Source organism: Pavona decussata, unplaced genomic scaffold (assembly GCF_977016875.1).
Source record: "Pavona decussata unplaced genomic scaffold, jaPavDecu1.1 SCAFFOLD_154, whole genome shotgun sequence".
Classification (NCBI taxonomy): domain Eukaryota; kingdom Metazoa; phylum Cnidaria; class Anthozoa; order Scleractinia; family Agariciidae; genus Pavona; species Pavona decussata.
The window spans coordinates 259,678-280,000 of record NW_028145566.1 but is presented as its reverse complement, the minus strand read 5'-3'; the positions used below and the strand labels follow the sequence as shown (position 1 = coordinate 280,000).

General features: G+C 39.6%; 3 protein-coding genes across 3 annotated transcripts in view; 2 read left to right on the top strand and 1 right to left on the bottom strand.

Moving 5' to 3' along the window:
* Positions 1-20,323, top strand: part of LOC146466016 (melanocortin receptor 5-like) — a 159,616-nt gene that overhangs the window by 117,804 nt on the left and 21,489 nt on the right. The gene's annotated exons all lie outside the window — the stretch shown is intronic.
* LOC146466019 (uncharacterized) lies at positions 516-6,028 on the top strand. Its single transcript, XM_085127801.1, has 6 exons — positions 516-806; positions 2,857-2,895; positions 3,407-3,528; positions 3,910-4,310; positions 4,719-4,781; positions 5,838-6,028. Exons 1-6 carry the CDS (start codon positions 557-559, stop codon positions 5,842-5,844), a joined length of 882 nt encoding a protein of 293 aa, XP_084983927.1. The 5' UTR covers positions 516-556; the 3' UTR covers positions 5,845-6,028.
* On the bottom strand, positions 6,987-16,835 carry LOC146466018 (L-serine dehydratase/L-threonine deaminase-like). The gene is made up of 8 exons (XM_085127800.1): positions 16,637-16,835; positions 14,707-14,746; positions 13,946-14,085; positions 13,127-13,175; positions 12,351-12,390; positions 11,610-11,837; positions 11,213-11,337; positions 6,987-9,533 (listed from the first exon to the last, which is right to left on the bottom strand). The coding sequence occupies exons 1-8, from the start codon at positions 16,778-16,780 to the stop codon at positions 9,343-9,345; spliced, it is 957 nt and encodes a 318-aa protein (XP_084983926.1). The 5' UTR covers positions 16,781-16,835; the 3' UTR covers positions 6,987-9,342.

Sequence of the window (20,323 nt, the reverse complement as noted above, 5' to 3'; positions counted from 1 at the left end):
GTTAGGTTCGCAAGGTATTGTGGTAAAATGTACAACCGCCATCTTTTTTTCCGTAAGGTGGATTGAATGCATTTGTATTCTAAACACGATGAATTGATTCTTTCTTGCTGTTACAATTCTGGCAGTCATGAAGATAGCCAGTCATTAGGGTAGTTTTTTAGAAGTGAAAAAAAAAGTGTTACTTTAAATCCTCCGGTAAGTGCTTTCCTCGAATTGGCGCTTCCTAAAACGCACGCGGGTCTCGTGCCAGACGGTCACGTGTATAACGAAAACACAATATACAATGCGCATGCCTCAAGTGGTGATTGTCAGGCAATCTCGCGCGAAAGAGCACGCGCACGCACATGCAAGTGAAAATGTGATGAAATAAAACGGCAGTAAACTCAAGAGAAGATGAATGGTTTTGTTAAAAGAATGCTTAGTTGTCTAGATATTTTAAGATTCATTCACTGTTTCGTAATACTTCATACTTTCAGTACAAAAATTAAGTACGTAACAATAAGAATTACAAGTTCTATGGAACGCCTTCTGAAAACAGCGTCATCAGAGGCCATTCATGACGTCAACTTTGCAAAAGTTCTCAAAAGTCCTTCAGTCTTGTTTCGTTCAAGTCGAAGGCCTTCAATGTGCGCTTTCGTCTTTGAAATTGGAAGAAGATATCAGCAAAGCAGACATGTTGAGGCTATTCAAAGTGATTTTCGCCGTCTGTTTTTTACTCGTTCCCGCTTTGTTCGCTTTTTCGGTTGAAGAAGAAGCCCTCGAAGAAGCAGATTATTTCCCGGCACATTATGCATGCCCCGACACGAGTAAGTAATCTTTCTTTTTATTAGGTCGCTGGTTATTTTCTAACACTGACAAACGTGAACCAAACTGCAAACGCAATTAACCTCTTTCTATTGTAACCAGGGGCGCGTATTCAAAACTCCCGAAGTTTCGGGACCGTAAAGTATTTTTCAATTCCTTTTATTGATTGGTACTGGCCCAATGCGTTTCTTAAGTTAATCTTGTGAACGTTTCAAGGTTGTCAGTTTCTGGGAACCAACATTGTGCACGTAAAATAGTTTTTCGGGCCCGAAATGTTTTCGGGAGCTGTTTTGAAAAACGCACGATTAGAGTCAAATCTCAGCTGATTTAAGCTTATTGCGTTCCTGGCTTTTAAGTCCATGAGTAAAATCATACCGTCGCCATACAGTTGAAAACTATAGAGCAATATTAAGGACGGTTCTCACTAATACAAAGGTATTTTTGCGCTTTTTATGGCTATGCGGGAAAAGCAGATCTTAGCAAGGGCTATTGGAATAAAAAAAAATTGGGGGATAACCACAAAATTTGCAGAGATAATTAAGCAACAATCATTCGAAAAAAGCTGTGAAATACATAACGATGTATGGCAATTTTCTCCAACTTAATGCTTAAATATTGCTGAAAAATGCGTCGTTTCCTCTAATTGTCATTTTAGATTCCAACAGCACTTGCTAAAATCTGCTTTTCTTATGAACCGCACAAAATATCTTTGTTTTAGTAGCCAACGTACGGCTTACGAAACACGGCTATCTCGGACCATACCGAGATGCGCCGAGCGTTTGCGCAGTAGCAAACACCGTCCTTAACCCTTCGCATACTAACAACGCATATATGCGTCGAAAACACCGTTCTGGCTTCTATGAATTGCTTCTTGTTTAACTTAAGCTACAACGTCATGATAATGTGTGAATGACACCAGCTGATGTATATTTCCATCATCAAACCCAGCAAATCGACTACGCCTCCCGATTTTCGCTGCATATCACCGTTCGTTTGGCAACAAAGTCCTAAATGCCAATTGTTCGGCCAAATAATAACATCAAAAATTACACTTATTTATCGTCAATTTTAATCCAAATAATTTGTTCAAAATTGAAAAGTCTATATTTACAGCAAACCTCAAGGTCAGACCTTGGTATCTGACTGGAAGTTTTCCTCTCAACGCTTTCCGAGGGCTATACTTCAGCCATTTTATCAGACCCAGTCTTGCGTATCTCACGTTGCCTCGTTTACGCCCGAAGAGAATTCTGGGTAATTCAGCCACCCAGTACCACCAGCAAAATTTCGAATCCATTGAATATTTTACTACTCCAAACTCGCCCAAATAGCCTTGGCAGGTCCTGGAATCCATCCACAAAACGGCCAGAGAGGCAACTTCACTCGTGGGCCTCCATGTCTGCTACACAGCATGTTTGGCGACTCAGTCAGCATGAAATCACCTCTCACCTCTGTTTTCTTTCAGAGGATTGCCTCTACCCACATTCCAGCTTGATGATGCCAGAATGGGGGTTTCTGCAGAGGAAAATGGCTCGAAAAACACTTATAAAGCGATGATTTTACCAGATTCGTGCTCGTGCACTCGCTCGAAACAAACAACAACCGTCACTTGCATCACGTGACAATTTAGCCTGAGCCCACAGTTTCTTAAGACCGCAGATATTTTTATTTCATCTCCATTTATGGAGAAATTAAGTGGCTCAGACTATTTATTGCCAAAAAGTCATTGAAAAAAATACCACACACCTAGGATTTAAAGGGTTAAGTAGAATTGGTCAAAATATTTTTAATACCGTATCGAGGAGTCCTTTCTCTTCCATTTATAACTGGGATGTGAAACCTTACATGGTCCTCTAAAAACTAAAAATTGTGGTTTAGAGGATTTTTTTTTTTGCTGATTCGGAATTCCTGTTTCCTCGCCTCAATGTGCAATTCAACAAAAGTTCATCTTTTTTCGGGCGGTTTTGAACGCTGAACACTTTCTTCTTTTCTTCTTTTTTTCCTTCTATTGTTTTTTAATGTAATGCTATTTAATCTTTGTTCTCACCATTGCAGTTTTCAATTTTGCTGCCGCAGTTCACTGGATTACTGAAGGTATGTTTGTTAGCCAGATCGATTCGCAATATTCGCCACAGACATCTGGGTTTGAGATTAAAAATCCCTACACATGGCGCAATATTGCAGGCAAATGTGCGCAAAGTTGCAGGCACAGTCGTCCACAACGTGTCCTGACCTCTCCGAGTTCGAAACGGCGTGTCACCATTTTGACCACAGGCTGCGCCTCTTTTTTTTTTAACACTTCTCGGTGTTTCGAGATCGGATGGAACACCTTTCCTCGTGTTTGATATATTACGTATCAACTCAGTTGAAAAAAAACTTAATATTCGCTTCTTAGGACTACATTCACCGGGGTGATCATAATTTACCTGCTTATGACCTGAATAACACGCAGTCGATACGACTAAAGTCTGAAAATGAATTGGCCTAAATCGACAGTAAGAAAGGAGGGATTTGTGCTCGACCACCAGACCAATTTGATTGGCTTCACTCCATTAGACCGTGATTCCTGGTAATTTTTCTTTTTTCTTTTTTTTTTTTACCTCAGAGTGGAAGAAGAACGCGCCATACGATATCGGATATCCACTGTTATACAGCATCCTTATCACTCTACCAGTCCTTCCATTCCTGTGTTTCATGATACCAACCAAAGAATCCCTTGAACGACAGGTCAGTTGCATGTCCAAGAGTAAGGTTCGTGATTGAAGAGATCGGAAAGGATCGACAAACGGTCCTTAAAACTATTGAGCAGTACTTTCCTGAGGTGCTGTTTATTATGATATGTAAAGTGTTTTGAACTTTCGAGTCGGTGGACTGATGAAAACCTAGAACATGAATTTTAAGAAAAGCAAGTAAGCAGTACTTTTCCGTGGTGCTGTTTACCATGCTGTACAAGGTGGTTCTAACTTTTGAGTCTGTGGATGAAATCCTAAAGTGTGACCATTCAAATGAAAGCTACTGAGCAGTACTTTTCCATGGTAAATTTATCTTATAATTATTCCCAAACAAATTAATTAATTTTTAATTTTACTTTCATATTTTATTCTACAGCTAGAAAATGAACGCAAGAGGCAGCAAGAAATTGAAAGCGAGCAACAGCGAGGCAATGAACACATGCAAAGTCAAAAGGAAGATGAAACCAATTGTGATGGTGAAGCTGATGAACAGTATTTTGTCCCTGGACTAGAACCAACTAATAAAATCTGCTCGGAAAGCTTTGTTTGCTCCAAAAGTTTGAGTTCTATTGCAGAGAGATTGGCGGCAATCGAATTAAACAAGCCCGAACTTAGCGCACCGCATGTTGTCATGGAGACGGCTCCGACAGTCGAGAGGCAGGAAGGCCTGGTTGCTGCACGTGAGGAGTTCCCGGATTTGACAACCATTGCCACCGCTGACAACTTCATTCGGCTCAAGAAACTGGGAGACAGAATTTACCCCGAGTCCACTCTGGGGTGAGTTGCTATGGAAAATAACTCGAATTTATTTAAAGAAGGTGGTATAGTGAATTCAATAGAGCAGTTGCAATTGAGTGGCTAAAAGAATTTCGGAAAGAATTTGCAAAGTTTTTGTCAGGAAAATTGGTTTTCATTCATATGCAAACAAATTTAACTTTTATATGAAAAGCTTTGCACTCAGCCTCGCTTTCATAATGAGATTCACAGCAACTCGGAAAGGCTTGTTGCTTTTCTTCAAATTTAACGCTAAAAAAATCTCGATGTTCATCGACCGTTTTTAATACGGCTAAAACTTTAGGTATTAGATTAACCGTATATTGAATCTTTTACGTCTTCGGTAAAGAACTTTTACTGTGATATGTTTAAAACTGTTGTTTAATTGTTTTTTTTTTGTTTGCTTAACAGAAAAGCTTGTGTCGTAGTGGCTTCTGGCCTTGTGGTTTCTTATGGACTCTACCGACTTTTCTCGTAAGTTGAATATTTTAGTCAGGTGGTGTCTAATATAGAGCACTTTTTCAATCAGTTTTCTAATAAACACAGAAAAAAAAATGTTTTTGTCGTTACACACCGATTTTTCCATACGGCCAAGGATAGTTCGAGTGACGATTGTTTTTTAGTCAAATGTACTGATAGCGGCAGCTACCGGTGTCTATATAAGCTGACGTCTGGTGCTATTTCCCTGCATTAATAATTGAAAACGTCATCATCATCATCGTCATCATCATCATACATCTAGTAGCGCTCCTTTACGAATGCTGTAATCTGATTGGCTAAGCTACTCAATGCTTTGTAACAAATAGATCACGAGAATTCTCATTGAGATTTCTGTTCGGTGATTTTGATGTACACAGCACAAATCTCCAGCGCATGACGTAACTGTTTCTGTATGACTCTCGATAAACATTTCACTGACTTGAAAAGTTTTACTTCATGCCATCGTTATTTTGAAGTTTCTCCTGCGGCTGTCAGGTGGCTTTTCGCTACTCACGATGTATCACTGAATAGAATTGACAATTGAGCTAATCAGATTCACGTATTCATCACAGACAAACATTGAAACACTTAGACCCCATCCTCACTTTTGCGTTTTCAAAAGTGTCCGTTTTCGTCCGGCCAAAAACGTAGCTAACTATTTTCGTCCACACCAGCGTTTTCTTATCGTTTTCGCTTGACCACACTAAAACGCTGGTAAATGACGAAAGCGACTGGGGTTGCGCATGTGTAGACGCTCGTATTTGAACTGGAACCGATGCCTATTTGAGCCTAAAGGGTTAACGGTCTAAGAGTTTTGAAAAAAACTCACTTTAATCTTAAGCAAATTTTCTACCTAGCAATAAATTGTCAGAAAATTGACGAATAATTTCAGGACAATTTTTCATAGATATATAATTCGTCTGACGCTTAGTAGCGGCCCTGTGCCTAAAACGATGAATTTTGTTTCTGAGAAGAATTTCGCGGCGTCTTCCTTGACAAAAACAGCCAATACTAGCAATTAAACTAAACTCTGTTTCTCTTTCTTTGCAGGAAATAAACTTACCTCGGCCTCCCGGATGAAAAGATTAAATGTGTAAATAGCCTACTTGTGTATCAAGACCCAGCATGTCATTTGAAAAAGTTTTTCTTGTCGGAGAGAAGAATTCAAAAATCTTTCTCTCTTGGAAAACGATATTTTACATTTTGATATTAAATTTTTATTAAAAAACAAAGCCTTGTCTCTTATAGTTTTATTTGCCTAAACTTAAACGCGCCGCAAGTTTCCAAACCGAGTCTTTTTGAAGTGATATGGACCGTCGCATGGCCGCCCATCACATCCACGCGCCCCCACTTCTACGAAAGAGAGACGCCTGGGCACAACAACACAACACTTTATTAAAAATAGACAGTTACAAGGTGTTTATATACCTACCCGCACATAGCTGAGGCTAGTCGACGCGGGTAGGTATGTTTATACTAAACTAAATACAAATACGAGTCAGGTGTGTGTGCTGTTTCCTTAGACAAGGAACTTCACTCAGAGGGATTTAGAATCGCGTTTACGACAAACGGCAAACGTGAGATTCGCGTTTTCGTTTTCTTGAAAAAGTGAGTGCATAAATGAGAATAGTGCAAAACAGTTCTGGCGTTTCATGCTAAAGCAAAACTACTCAATTTTACCGAGAAACTGAAAACAGCGAGCGGCAAATGAAGGATACACATGGTTAGGTGGTCATCTCTGCCGTATGCAGTTTGGCGTAAACGCAATTCTTAATCCCTCCATTGTCTCTCTCTCGAGCAAGGAGTACGAATGGGGCATAACCCTGTGCATGTCAAAGACTACCATCCCGTCCAGTGGAGGGGTGAGAACACTCCTACTCTCTTCACAATGCTGCAAATACTGGAGATACACGTAAGGCTTATGGACCACTTTGGTCGTAAATAGTAGCGAGACAAAACATGGTGTGCCCTTTTTCCTCTTGAAACTCTCAGAGGAATGGTGGCTCCTTTGTTACAAGGACAGTGCGTGTTCGTAGGCCGGCAAATTCGCTGAAGTAAGTCGATGATCGGATTCCCAAACGTATTTCACGTTGATCGTCATGCCTTTGCGCCACTTTAATCAAGGTAGAATTTTTGTATCGCTATCCGTGGTGCGATACTATAATTTAAAAAAAAAAACCCTTGTTTGTACGAAGTGGACCGTTTCACGCGCTCAGCTTTTATTGAACCATTTAAAACAACACCCTATTACAAAATTGGTTAAACCGTTACCCTATCGTTCTTTTACAATTACAACCATCTCGACCATTAAAAGGCCACGTAAATTCATTGGAGATAGCGAGAGGTCCAGATTGCCAGTGGTAAATATGATTGCAAATTAATAAACAGAGTGCAGAGTGCAAACGAAACCGTCGGGATTCACTTCGATTTAGTTGAAGGTCCTATATAGCCGGACGATACGGTATCGTCCGTTATTTTGAGCCCCGGCTCAATCAAAAATTGTCCTTAGTTTGTGTAATCACCCGGGTGAAGAGAAAATCATACCCTGGCAATGCAGACTCTATCGGGGAATGTTCTAACGTATGGACGTCCCCGAAATACAGGTTCCCACAGCATACGCCGCATTTGGTGTTGTGCACCAGTCATTTCCAGAAGTAGCTGCGTATCTCCTCCCACCCCCCCCCCCCCACCCCACGGGCGGGAATGACCCCTAGGAATTATCATATTTTGAAAACTAACTGGCAAATATCACACCTCAGAGTAAGGAAAAGTCAATACCAACGAAGCTTGACTCAGTCGCCTGTAAGGCACACAGACATCTTAACATTTCTCACTGTTGTTCCGTTAATCGTTCCTTATGTGGATCGGCTCTTTCATGCATGCTCTCCTTAGATAGTCAAGGCAAATTTCTAGATTTTGCTAAACGAACTTGTCAGCAAGAGAAAGTCACAATTGTAACGGGTCATTTAAAGGCAGGGTCGTGAAAGGGGAAGTATCATGGGTTTTTTGACATCTTTTGGTAAAAATGATGAAATAAGACCTTCAATAATCAGCTGCCAAGTAATTCTAGAATGATGAGAGGAAAGAAATCAACTCAATTCTTGAAAGAAACAACTCGTGATCTGTTCTAGCGCAGTTTGAAAACAAAAATGCGAGAAGTTGAAAAACATTAGCATAATATTTTTCAAGTTTCAATCCATACCGGCCTACTCTGTCTCTGGCAAGAGGCACTAATAGACAGTTTTATTGCACTGGGGTGATAATTTATAACAAACTTGACAATTAGTTCGTTGTTTCTGCTGACAGACAAACATTATTGTGTTTTGAAATGACATCAAATTCGCGTGATACTTCTCCTTTAAGTACCCCGGGGTTGAGTAACACCCCTGGCTATAGAATAATTCCCCAGGGGATGCTCTTAGAATTGGAATTGTCTATAATCGATCTAATGGATTAACTAACAGAAAAACTGATTGGTGAGTGGTCAACATTTGGTAAGTAACTGCTGACGTCGCCCAGAAGCAAGGAAAGGCGATGACGGGACAAGATCGCTGAATATAGTGTGCAAGGAACGACAGTTTGATAACAAACGTTATATATCGGCTACATCTACTAGGGCCCCCTTGGAATAAACCCTACGATGGCAGGAGGAAGTCTAACCTCCATTCTAATGATTTTTAGCTGCTACGACTGGATATTGCTACAATGATGCATTTTCTATCCTTTCGACAAACTGAGAAGAAGTCATATTAGCATCAAGTGAAAGCATCCAGTGGCAATCTGACCTCTTGCAGACAAAGACGTTTTAGGAGATTTATTTACATGGTAAAGTTAGTCTCAAGGATCGAAAGTTAAAGAAAACAAAGAGAAGATTTTTGAAAACGGAGATTTACAAATACGAAGATTATTTTTTCTACGTGTATGCACGTTGAGTCGTATATTATGGGATTAAAACGAGTTGAGCGCATTTATTCGCTGCATCGCCCCTAACAGCGGAAAGCGAATGAAAACACAAATGTATGGATGAACTGAGATTTATGACCAATGAGTTTCGAATGAGTGAAGATTAAGTGGACAAGGTCTTTAAAAATGACCACTTTCGGTAGTCGATCTTTAAAGTTAGCATAACAAGACACTTTTTCATAGGCTTTTCCCACCTGAACGATCGCACTAAATAAAAAAAAACTACTGTCCCTCCCGGGTAAAACCATTTTCTATAAAAAATTCCTTATGAATTACATTGTATGGAACCAGACAGGCATGGCATAAATACTTTTGTACAATTGAATTTCCCCTAACTATTTATTACAGCCGCATAACGGCTTAAGTATATTGAAATATTCACCATTGACTACCACATCCTTAGAAAACCCCTAAAGGATGGGTGGAAACTGCAAGAAACCGACGTATAAGATTGGGGGAAATCGGAACGGCAGGAAGCCCTTTGAGTTTCTCCGACCATTTCCGAGTACGTTCCGATTATCTCCGGGGAGCACTTGTCAATTGCGACTCCTTTCTGTGGGTTTCCGACAGTGTGAAGATACTTTTTGCAGACTTAACTGAGTCCAAGCGTGTCTTTCCATCCCTTCAGAGCCTTCAACGAAACTATGTTTCCGCCGCAGACAATAACAAGAGCAGACTTCAGTTCTCCTAGCTTTCCCTGTTCCTGCCAGACTTTAAAAAGACGTTCGTACACGCACGCTAGAGACGCCCCGCAGGCTGGCTCAACTAACATTCGGTGATCGTCTGAAAGAAAAGGAACGACAATTTACTACCATCGCGGATATTTGCGTCGCGGAGTTCGGATCACTGGAAACAGAGTTGGCACTCGCTACGGGGAGAGAGAGAGTTATCTCCTCCACCAACTTGTTTCGGATTTGATATTCGAATGAATTATATGGCCTCAGACTCGCGCATCGCACCCATATGGGTGGCGAAGGTAAAAGGAAACGCGGTGAAACCTGGACAAGAACAGTTGAAAAGAGAACTAAGAGAACTGGTCATAACAAGTTTGTTCCATGAGGATACACCTTGTCCGGGGTTGGGGCGGAGGGTATCGAAGACACCACCTATCTCACGAACATTATCGACAAAATTTTATTGGCTTTAAAATTTAAGTTGTCACAGAAATATTCAGCTAGCAAGAGTTAGCATTGCTAGTGATAAACACGAAAAGTGAGGTTTGAATCTCATTGTCATTTTGTACGGCTGGATAAAGGGGTGGCTATGCAATAAAGACGCCATCTTTTGAGGTTGAGAAAGAGGGATGTAGGCCCATCATCTATTTTGTGGTTTGGTGGGCCCCGTTCGAGTAGAGTAGTTTTGACCGCTTCCCTAAAGAAAAGGATTCAAGAAATCGGGGCAAGGCAGCGAAAGCTGCGGCCGACAGAACAGCCTGAACACTGGGTGAATTGGGATACAGTGTAAAACCCAATTCTCGAACAGCAAAAGAGGAGATGCCTCTGATTCTGATGATCAGGTGACCTGTACATATGTAGACGCAAATGTAAAGCTGGATGATATCTTCGGATGATAAAGTAGGTATGTGTTCATGGTGACGAGTTATAAAAAAAATGATGACGAGATATGGCCGGTGACAGGTATCAAGTTCCATGATCTAAGAAATCTGAGTGTAAGGGATACAGCCATAGCGTGCAGACAAAGAAAGAGAGAGAGGCCAAGTCATAAAACGATACAGACCAACAGAACAGTAGAAGGCGTATTCTAATGGGGCAGTCGGCCTGTGTACCCGCAACGTGTTCCAGCCCAGAGACATGATCTAGAACGGCGGCAAATTTGAGTTTATTGTAGAGCGATTTGGACTGAGCTTCTCATTGGTTCTACCCTTGCTCCTAAAGTTCTTCTCTAGTTTTTTCTGTTTCCATAAAATATAACATTTTCAAATTCCAATTCAAAGATGCACCGATACAGTGTAATGATACATGTTAATTTCCTTCGAAGATAATAAATGATGTAAAGTATATGAAATGATTCATATATGAACCGCAGATGTAGATGAAAGTGAGACGTGATCATCGCAGTGAATTTTCCAATTTATGCAATTGGAAATTAGAAGCCTGAAAAGAAAAAATTCAGGCTTCAACGGGATTCTAACCCGTGACCTCTGCATTACCGGTGCGATGCTCTACCAACTGAGCTATGAAGCGACACATTGGGAGCAAGGTCAATTGTGGGTTCCCATTTTCCCGTGAGAGAAGTGAAATGATGTAAAGTATATGAAATGATTCATATATGAAGATAATAAAATCGTGAATTTATCAGCTTGTTATTTCTTTCATTTGCTTAATTCCCGAGTATTTGCTCTGTAACCGCGAACACTCAGGACTCTTTAAAAAGCGAAGAAAGAGATTTCGAACTGAAATTTTTATTTTAAAGCGCGCAACAAAAAAAAAAAAATTCCTTACCTGCAAATCGTTCACAAGCCAATACAGCTTCTTGGTCGCTGCACACATGATTAATAATCTTGTGGTTCTGTGTCCACTCCAGTGCCTTTGCCGCCACTGTCCGCGCACCAAGACACTTTGCAACACTAGTAAAAAGAAAACAAAACCAGCACGTTTTTTTTTTAAAAACAAAAAGATGAAGTACTTAACCTTTGAGTTTGGATTACAGTCAACCTACGTCAGGCGTGACTGGTATTAATAATTAATACGCATTTTTTTTTTAAAAGATTTCCAGAGAAATGTTCAAGATTCTATTCAAATGCCGGAAATTACAAAGAGGAATTTGAATGTTCATTTCATTCTCGGAAATACTGGTCCTGCATGATGTAGACTGACATAGAAACTTTAGAACACGAACCTTGTAATGGCATCCAATGTAACAAGCTCTCCTGCCTGAACGGCTGCATCAAAGCTATCTGCCCCTTTGGTTTCCATGGCAACAAGTGGGACATCATCCCATCCCACGCCATGCATGCCTTGTAGCACCCCAGACATGAGACCACCACCCCCAACAGACACCACGACTACACTTGGCTTCTCAGCCAGCTGTTCAGCTGACTCCTGAATGACAGTCGCTACACCCTCCCTGTTGAGAGAAGGTCAATGAATAAGCCCTAAAAAAATGCACTGTTGTACAAAGCAGTGAAACAAAAAATGTCCAAAAGCTTCAATTTGAAATTTGAACTACCCCCATTTCAGCATAAAAACAAGCACTGCAGGAAAGTACTGCTCAGAAGCTTAGTTTGAATGGTCACATTTTAGGATTTCATCCACAGACTCAAATGTTAGAATCAACTTGTACAGCATAATAAACAGCACCACAGGAAAGTACTACTCTAGCTTTCATTTGAATAGTCACACTTTAGGATTTCATTCACAGACTCAGAAGCCTTATACAGCATAATAAACAGCACCACAGGAAAGTACTACTCTAGCTTTCATTTGAATGGTCACACTTTAGGATTTCATCCACAGTCTCAAAACGTAGAAAATACCATTTAACGGAAGTATGTTTCTTTCATAAATAAACCACAGTACTGTTTATAAATCACCAGAGTTATAATATAAAAAGGGAAATACTAAAATATGAAGGACTTACCAGATATCAGGGTGATTAAAGGGTGGAATGTAGGCATACCCTGAGAAGTTCAAAACATGAACCACAAATTAGCTCAAATACATAATTTATATACTTTCTCGGTCCTTAATTGTTGTATACACAGTAAGGTTTCTGAGCCAGGAAAGCTTTCAAAAAGAGTGGCATTTGGCCTCACTGGTTCACACCTGAGTATCAGTTATTTTACAGGTATCCCAACAAACCCTTCAGAAATCACCTTAAAAACCACCCCAGGAGACATGTAGATAAAGAAAAGCCAGAAAACCATGGATTAGATTTTGCTGCGAGAAAAGAACAAACAACTCAATAATAAGATATAAAAAGACCAAAAGGGTTAGCGTGAACGGGATATGATACCCATGCGAGGCGCAACCCCAACCTTAGAAAAATCAAGTAAAAATAATATTACGAATGAGAACATTAATAAAAAACACGAAGATTACGAATGGTGGCACGAACAGTCACGGGAGAGGAACCAGGTGCAATGCATGTCTATGTCAAAGGTGGTATCTAATAAAGTAAAATAGGTGGCACGTAGAAAATTGATGATGCTAAGTCAGAGCAGGAAATGTTTGAGGGTGGCAAATTTAGCACCCCTTCCACTATGTGACCCCCCCCCCCCCCCCCCATAAACTTGTGACTAATAATTCACACAGGGGAGTTTATGCCACACCCTGTCTCCCCTGCTGGGTACTGATAAAATCACCCTTAATACTCTTATTATTCATTACTTTGTAGCGTGTAAAGGGTCAAATTACCTGGCTGTTTGGCTAGTTTCAATGCCAGGGCATCAGCATCATCCCAAGACTGTATAACAACGAGATAAAACAGCTGCATCAGTTTTTCATTGGTAACAGAATGAGCCTACAAATTCGTAAACATGGCACTGAAGGGCTACTGTATTTATAGCCAGCTCTTCAAATTGGCACTACCATTTGCAAAGTGATTGGTCTGTCTGGCCTCTACTGGTGAATGGACAGTTCCTTAGGTGTCCAACAGCTGACTTTCAGATTGAATATTAAAGTTTAACACATTGTCCAATTAGCGATAGCCACAGTTCCTGGTTTCTCAAGGTTTGAAAATGTGCATTTCCAGAAAAAAATCCATACCCGCCCTAAGGAAGGTCATTGGAAATTTGTAAGGGGAAGGGGGTCTAAAAAGTCAAAAGTTTAGAAGCAAAGTATGAAGCTAAACTGGAATTTCCTGGGGGAGGGAGGGTACAAAACAAAAAACCTTCCATGGGGGGAGTATGGATATTTTCTGGAACTGCACAATGAATAAAAGTCAACTGGCACAGATGACTCTTGTAAGTTTATGGGTAGAATATTTTCTTGCAGAGCTGATCTCATTTCATCCTTGCAGAACTGTCTTCTTCACAGCCAGTAAACTGCATGGTGTAAGTGATAGAGTTAAAGTCTGTGACTGGTCGAATAGCTGGTTATATAATATATATAATTCAGTTGGTTCATAAAGACTTAAATTGAAAAGCTCCAGCTGTGATTCGAAGGTACTAGAAGCCTAACTACACCACCCTGGATGGGATGCTTATCCATTGCAGGTATAAATAAGCAACTTACATTTCCACATATTTCAACTGTTGCTCCTTCCTCTCGCAGTCTCTCCACCATAAATGTTGGTGTTGTTCCAGGTACCACTACAGTGCAGGGAATATTAAGCTTCCTGGCTGAATAAGCTGCTGCAAGCCCAGCATTGCCACCTAAAGCCGTACAGACAAGTGATATCAGCTGTGGTAGGAACTATGACCCACGGTCACCTCACCCCACTCTAGGTAGTTGTATTTCCATAGCATTTTGAACAGTTCAGCCTGAAATAGAGTGTTAATGTCTACAGGTGGTGGGAAATTTTGGATTGAAAGGGGAAATCTCCAAGGGGTTCAATTATTATAAGCACGAAAATCAACATTTTGATATAATATATCAAGCGTCAGGAAGAGTGTTTTATATTCCAATTTCCAAACACTGGGAAGTGGGGTATTTGATAAAACAAGGTGCAGCTGAATGTTTTTAACCAACTTTGAGGTGCTTGAAAATTGGCTGAAAAATTACTTCCGGTGTTTGATATAGCTTCTCAACCCATTCATGAACTTTAACTGACTTTGAGAAATTGGTATCACAAAATTTAGAAGGGAGAGGGGTGGGGCACTTTATGTAGAAAGGCATCTATGCATCATCCATGCGGAATTTCTCACCCTGCAATGCAGATGCTTTTTTCACATGGAATGTACCCTCCTACGCAGACCTTACTTTTGACTTGTGGTATATGGAATATGGAAATATTGCTCCATAAAGAAGCATTATTTCTCCAAATGTAAGCATACCTGATGAACAAACCATATGATTGCATCCCCTTTGCATGGCCTGAAACAGAGACAATTAAAAAAAGGTTTGTACATGTTTTTGCAGACCATTTTCAGTCTTTTCAATTTCGCCAACATCCTCGTAGACCCTAGGCAGATAGTGGAGACCCATTATTTTTCAAGGACAATTCTATAACCCAATCTGGAAAGTGTCCACTGTTAGTCCTCTGCACTAAATACATGTACATCATTGACACTTGAATAACGAGATCTATGTGGCATTTCCAAACTGATGTGACTGATGTGCATTTATTCCAGCAAATATGCCTACCAAGGACAAAAAATTCTTACCAAGGTACTTAAAACTTCTTAGGAAACCGTTAACTGTGACAAATGTATGAAATTACAGAAAGCCCTGCATATCGTACACGTGTCACGAACGCGTGTCATACAAGACTCCAATGTATACAGCTAAAAAGTGGCTGTTTCTTTTTTTGCGAAATCAAAACTGTGCTTTCACTTCAATCAAAGCAATAATAAAATTAATACTACAGTGCATAAAGAAAGAATCAATTATTTGAGTACATATTAAATAAACGCAGTGGCTATTCGTACGGCACCCGTACGGCGACTTGTATTTGCTATTTGTACGGGAGTCCGAAGATTTCATAGGATTTCTCTGTAATTCCTGATTCTCGCTTATCCAAATTATTATATTTACCTTTAGAAGGAATAAGCGAATCCAGTGAGTGCCCTTTCTTTGAGCGAGATAAGTTTGCGTACTCTCTGCTCACTAAGCGAACGAGCCACTCGCGACACTTCAAACTTTTTCCGAGCTACTAACATAGACTCGCACATGTCACGCAACCTCTTCTTCACAGATCAACTGGCTACAATTAGTACGCTGTAGCTTAAAAATGTGCGAAAAGAATTTCTTATACTTTATAAATAGTTATAATACACTGACTTGGATCGGGGTGTAAGTGACAACTTGGTAATTCAATGAATTTGAACTCACGTTGGTAATCCCGTACGAATTATTCGCATTTTTGCTATTCATACGGGAATCTCTAGTAGGCGCAGTTTCAGTCATTGCAGTGAAAATTTATACCTGTGTCAGAAGGAGAGGTGTGTTCTGTTATCTTCAACATAATTTCTGTACGGAAATGCGAGTGTCTTCCATTAAGTGAAACTCCCATTTCGCGGCTTTCTGGCCGTACGAATAGCATCACGTAGGTTGGGAATACGGGAGTCCACGGAACTGCTTAATCAGTATACCACCGGTCAGGATCAGTTGTCTGAATTTCTCAACCAGGTTAGCGATTCTTAAATTTAATGATAATTTTTACTGATACTCATAGGAATCCCAAATGAATAGCAAATATATATACCAGTCTCTTCTAATCGCGTGACGTGTGCGTGAATATAGCGCAAAACAATTCCAAGTGTCGCGAGTGGCTCGTTCGCTTAGTGAGCAGAGAGTACGCAAACTTATCTTGCTCAAAGAAAGGGCACTCACTGGATTCGCTTATTCCTTCTAAAGGTAAATATAATAATTTGGATAAGCGAGAATCAGGAATTACAGAGAAATCCTATGAAATCTTCGGACTCCCGTACAAATAGCAAATACAAGTCGCCGTACGGGTGCCGTACGAATAGCCACTGCGTTAAATAAACGTAAGCCGAATTATAAATGGTAACAACATTGACGCAATGATTATTGTGATTGCCTTAGGCGTAATCCTTTGCTGATCATCACTCCTCCATAAAACTCCTCAGTAAATTCCTAATTGCATAAGTTTAAAACTGGAATAAACTGTCAAATAAATAAGACTTATTCCAAACAATTGGACAAAATGAAAACAGTTAGTGCAATGACACTAAAGTAAGCTTACTGTTGTGTCGTGTTGAATAGCAAAGAAAAATTGCAAATTTTGTCTAACCAGCAGACCTTTTGGCACAAATTCCCGACTCCTCGAATCTTGAATGATGCTACTGGCTGCACATTCTCAAGTTTTAAATAAACGGGAAATCCTGTTAACTTGGTCATCGGATGACTCTCTAGTAATGGTGTTTTGATGTGTAGAGGCTCCATGCTGCAGTGCTTGCTGCGCTTGGCAATAGTGACAGTGACAAATGAGGATCTGGGGCCCGGTCGAGCAAGGGGAAGGATAGAGGAGGGACCGGGGCGGGACTTTCAAATTTAAGGATTTATTTCCCCTGGAATTTCTTTTTATATGTTTTTTTTCCCGAACAGAGACTAGAGGCTAAACATTGAATGGTTGTTGTTAAAGAGAAAAATAAACTAAGAACCGCACTATTAAAGTAGCTATTTTCCCGATCAGTTGGATCAAGAGTTCCACCGCTGGGGTATTTAGTTAGTAGACCAGGGGCCATTATAGGTGGATGGAGAGACCTCAGGGAGAGACCGGCCGGCGGTCACCCATCCATCCATTCGTCGCGTTAGCCCGTTCAACCTCGTTCAACCATCAGTACCAAATGAAAGAGACTTTACTCCATTCCCCCATCAGTCCCTCTCCTCCCCCGTCTCAATTAAAATATTTCTCTTCACCCCACACACTCATCAGTGCCATCATCCATCTCGACTACCTCGCGCTCGCGATAACACCAAAAAATTAATATCATAGTGTTTGTAAAGTCAGTGATTAGAAAAAACACTGTAAATATTACTCAATAATCTAGCAAACGCGGGCAAGCCCTGGCACAATCTCGTACCCAGAGTCCTCAGGCTTTTTGGTCAGCGGGGCGGCGCCAGGAGAGGGTAGGTACTTCATATATGGTAATTATTATGTCCTCACTTTTTATTTTGATAAGTATGTACCCACTTTTTATTTTAATAAGTATGTACCCAAATTCTTTTTGAAATCATTATGTCCCCCATGTTACTCTGTTACCCTGTTACCCTGTTACCCTGTTACCTTGTTACTCTGTTACCTTCTTACCCTGTTACCTTGTTACCTTGTTACCTTGTTTTGGAGGGAGATTTGAAATGTCAAACTCGCTGTTTTGTAATTTCTATGTGTGTGTCACGGTTATTTTGTTATTTTTTTAATACCAAAAATAAGAAGGACTCCAATTCAAAGACGGGTTTTGAATTATGTCAGTGAAACAATTTCTAGCCGACTAAACATTATAATTAGCCGTTTTATCGTAGGAAGTTTGCCACTACTGTCATACGACGGTAAAATGACACGGCCAAATGGGAGCAGTTTAAACTGATTACTGTCGCTGTTGCAAAAAAATATTTGCGGAAAATATCATTATATCAGTCAGTTTGGGAGAAAAGCGGTAGGAGAACGAATTGGTGAAGCCGTTCGCAAGTATGGAAACATTAAACGTATTAGAGAGGACATTGGTGTCGTCAACGTACTAATTATTTCGAACATGTTATTTACTAGTGAAGGTTATCATGGAAAAATAGAGAAGTTCTTCAACATCTATAAACCTTGTCGTGGATAAAAATTTGGAGATGACTGATCTGGTGTGGAGTGGAGTCCATCTCAGGTTGCCGTTTCGATTAATTCCCTTTCGGTTTTGCCACAAGGGAAACGCTGAAGACATCTCTACGATGATCAAACACCGCACACGAGAGCAAAGGTTTCACTTTTGTCAGTCACGGCCCATGGCCAGCTTGCCAAAGAAAAATAATTCAGAAAAAATTGCCCCTTTGAGGCGGAGGTAATGGTGTGTTGAACATTTTTCTTAAATTTTGAGAGATTTTGTTTTGAGAATTTTGGCAGATTTTGTTCTAACTGTTCCATATTCCATGCAAAATAAGAACAATTAGTTATTTGTCCTAAAAAGTGTAAAGGGCCGTGGTCAGTTAGGTTACTTTCAGATGAAAGTTTAATCTCAAATGTAATAGTACACACAGATTTAAAGCTGATTACTTTTACAGTATAGGGGCAGTTGAGAATAAAGACTTGTTGTTTGTTACTTACTACCATCTTCTCTGCAAGAAAGTCAACACACTGTGACAGTGAAGAGCCACCCAACTTGACAAGTCAAAAAACAGGTGTAGATAATACTGAAGCCTGAAGCTGGACTTCGAAATGCAGAAGTACCTTAAAATCTTTGCATTTATTTATTTCCCACATGTACACAGACAAACAATGAAAAGAAAAAAACTCAAGTAGTGGAGTGGAGGCTCAATAAAAGAAATCAATATGAGGCTTATGAATATTAAGCTTCCTCAATCTTAAAATATACAAAAGTTATAACATAATATATTGCTTGGAGTTTTTATATAACTCAACAAATAATGTTCACTGAGTTTAAAATAAAGATGAAGGTAATGATAGTTTAACTGTACTCTGTTAATGTGCTGTACATTAATATATGTAAGTAAAAATAATCTAACCTTTTTAAAATATTATTTTTCCCTTCATCTGAAAAAACATGCAAATACTCCATTGACGAAGTATGAGACAAGAAAATTGTGGGTTCCCTTGCAGACAAATATTCCTATTGAGAGGCCAAAGCAATTGTGCTGTTGCAAAGTGTGAAATCATGTCTAAAGTACCATTTGTTGTTAAAAAAAAATAGATGAGCAGTGGTGTGACTTTCTGTGCTATATGTTATAAGGAAGAACACCAAGTTTTCCCTTGAAGAGTTCAATTAATTGGACGCTATTATTGAGGAGATACAGGAGAAGGCCCCTGCTCGATTTCATTCTGCTGCAAGTGTACCTGTTGTACATAAACATGGAAGCCAAGCACCCCAAGTTTGTGTGGCATATGACCTGTAGATAATGCTTGCACAGCCTTGTGCAGAAAGTGACCACTTTCATCATAATTATATCCTTATCAAACACTCCACTTGTAATTGGCAAATTTACTAACATATTTATTTTGGCAGTAGATGGATTTTACTGAATAATTTGGTGAAAACAACCCCTTCTATCATTTCTTCATGTAATATTCATTCATGTAATTATTATTGCTAGTAAATATTAGCAAGAAATTTGTGGTAGCCAGCAGGTTTTAGTGTAAAAATTATACTTCTTAGTGAATCATATCGTTTATTGTTATTTTGCACTGATAATCAAACAAAAGAAAAAACTTTCAGACACTACAATACTAGCTTGCAAAAAAACTACATTCAATATTTACTAAAGTATGACAAGTCTATAAAATATATATGTTGAACATTCCAAGGATTCCAATGGGTCCTTTACTCCCTTCCCCTTTCCTGTTGGGGGTAACTAATAAAATTATGTGTAACCATTATCTCATCAAGTACATAGAATTTTTAAGTATATTTTGTTAACAAAACTGTTAATTATAGAGTGATTATAGATGAAACATAAAGTTTTACAGTCAATGCTTGTTAGACCCCCCCCCCCCCCCCACACAAAAAAAAATTAATAAATTACTATTCAATATATTTTATGGGTTAAAGAAACATTACTAGCCTTATTGTTTATTCTGTTAACAAGCTGAAAAGAAATTTGAAACATCTTTAGATACAGTTTTGTAACTGATGGTATGACAATTTATATGATTTTGAATTATTATTTTGAATGTGTATTTCTATTGTTCTAGACCTTTGATCAATACAGCTCACTAGGCTTGGTCCAGTCCCACAAACATTATGCAATATGCTGGATGACTTAGAC

Bases quoted from the DNA above. Each gene is read 5' to 3' on its own strand.
- LOC146466019 (XM_085127801.1), top strand. From the start codon at position 557: ATGACGTCAACTTTGCAAAAGTTCTCAAAAGTCCTTCAGTCTTGTTTC. The intron at 807-2,856 runs GTAAGTAATCTT...TCACCATTGCAG, and splicing joins TTATGCATGCCCCGACACGA to TTTTCAATTTTGCTGCCGCA. The intron at 3,529-3,909 runs GTCAGTTGCATG...TTTATTCTACAG, and splicing joins AAGAATCCCTTGAACGACAG to CTAGAAAATGAACGCAAGAG.
- LOC146466018 (XM_085127800.1), bottom strand. From the start codon at position 16,780: ATGGAGCCTCTACACATCAAAACACCATTACTAGAGAGTCATCCGATG. The intron at 12,391-13,126 runs GTAATTTGACCC...TGAACTTCTCAG, and splicing joins GAAACTAGCCAAACAGCCAG to GGTATGCCTACATTCCACCC. The intron at 11,838-12,350 runs GTAAGTCCTTCA...TTCTCTCAACAG, and splicing joins TTTAATCACCCTGATATCTG to GGAGGGTGTAGCGACTGTCA.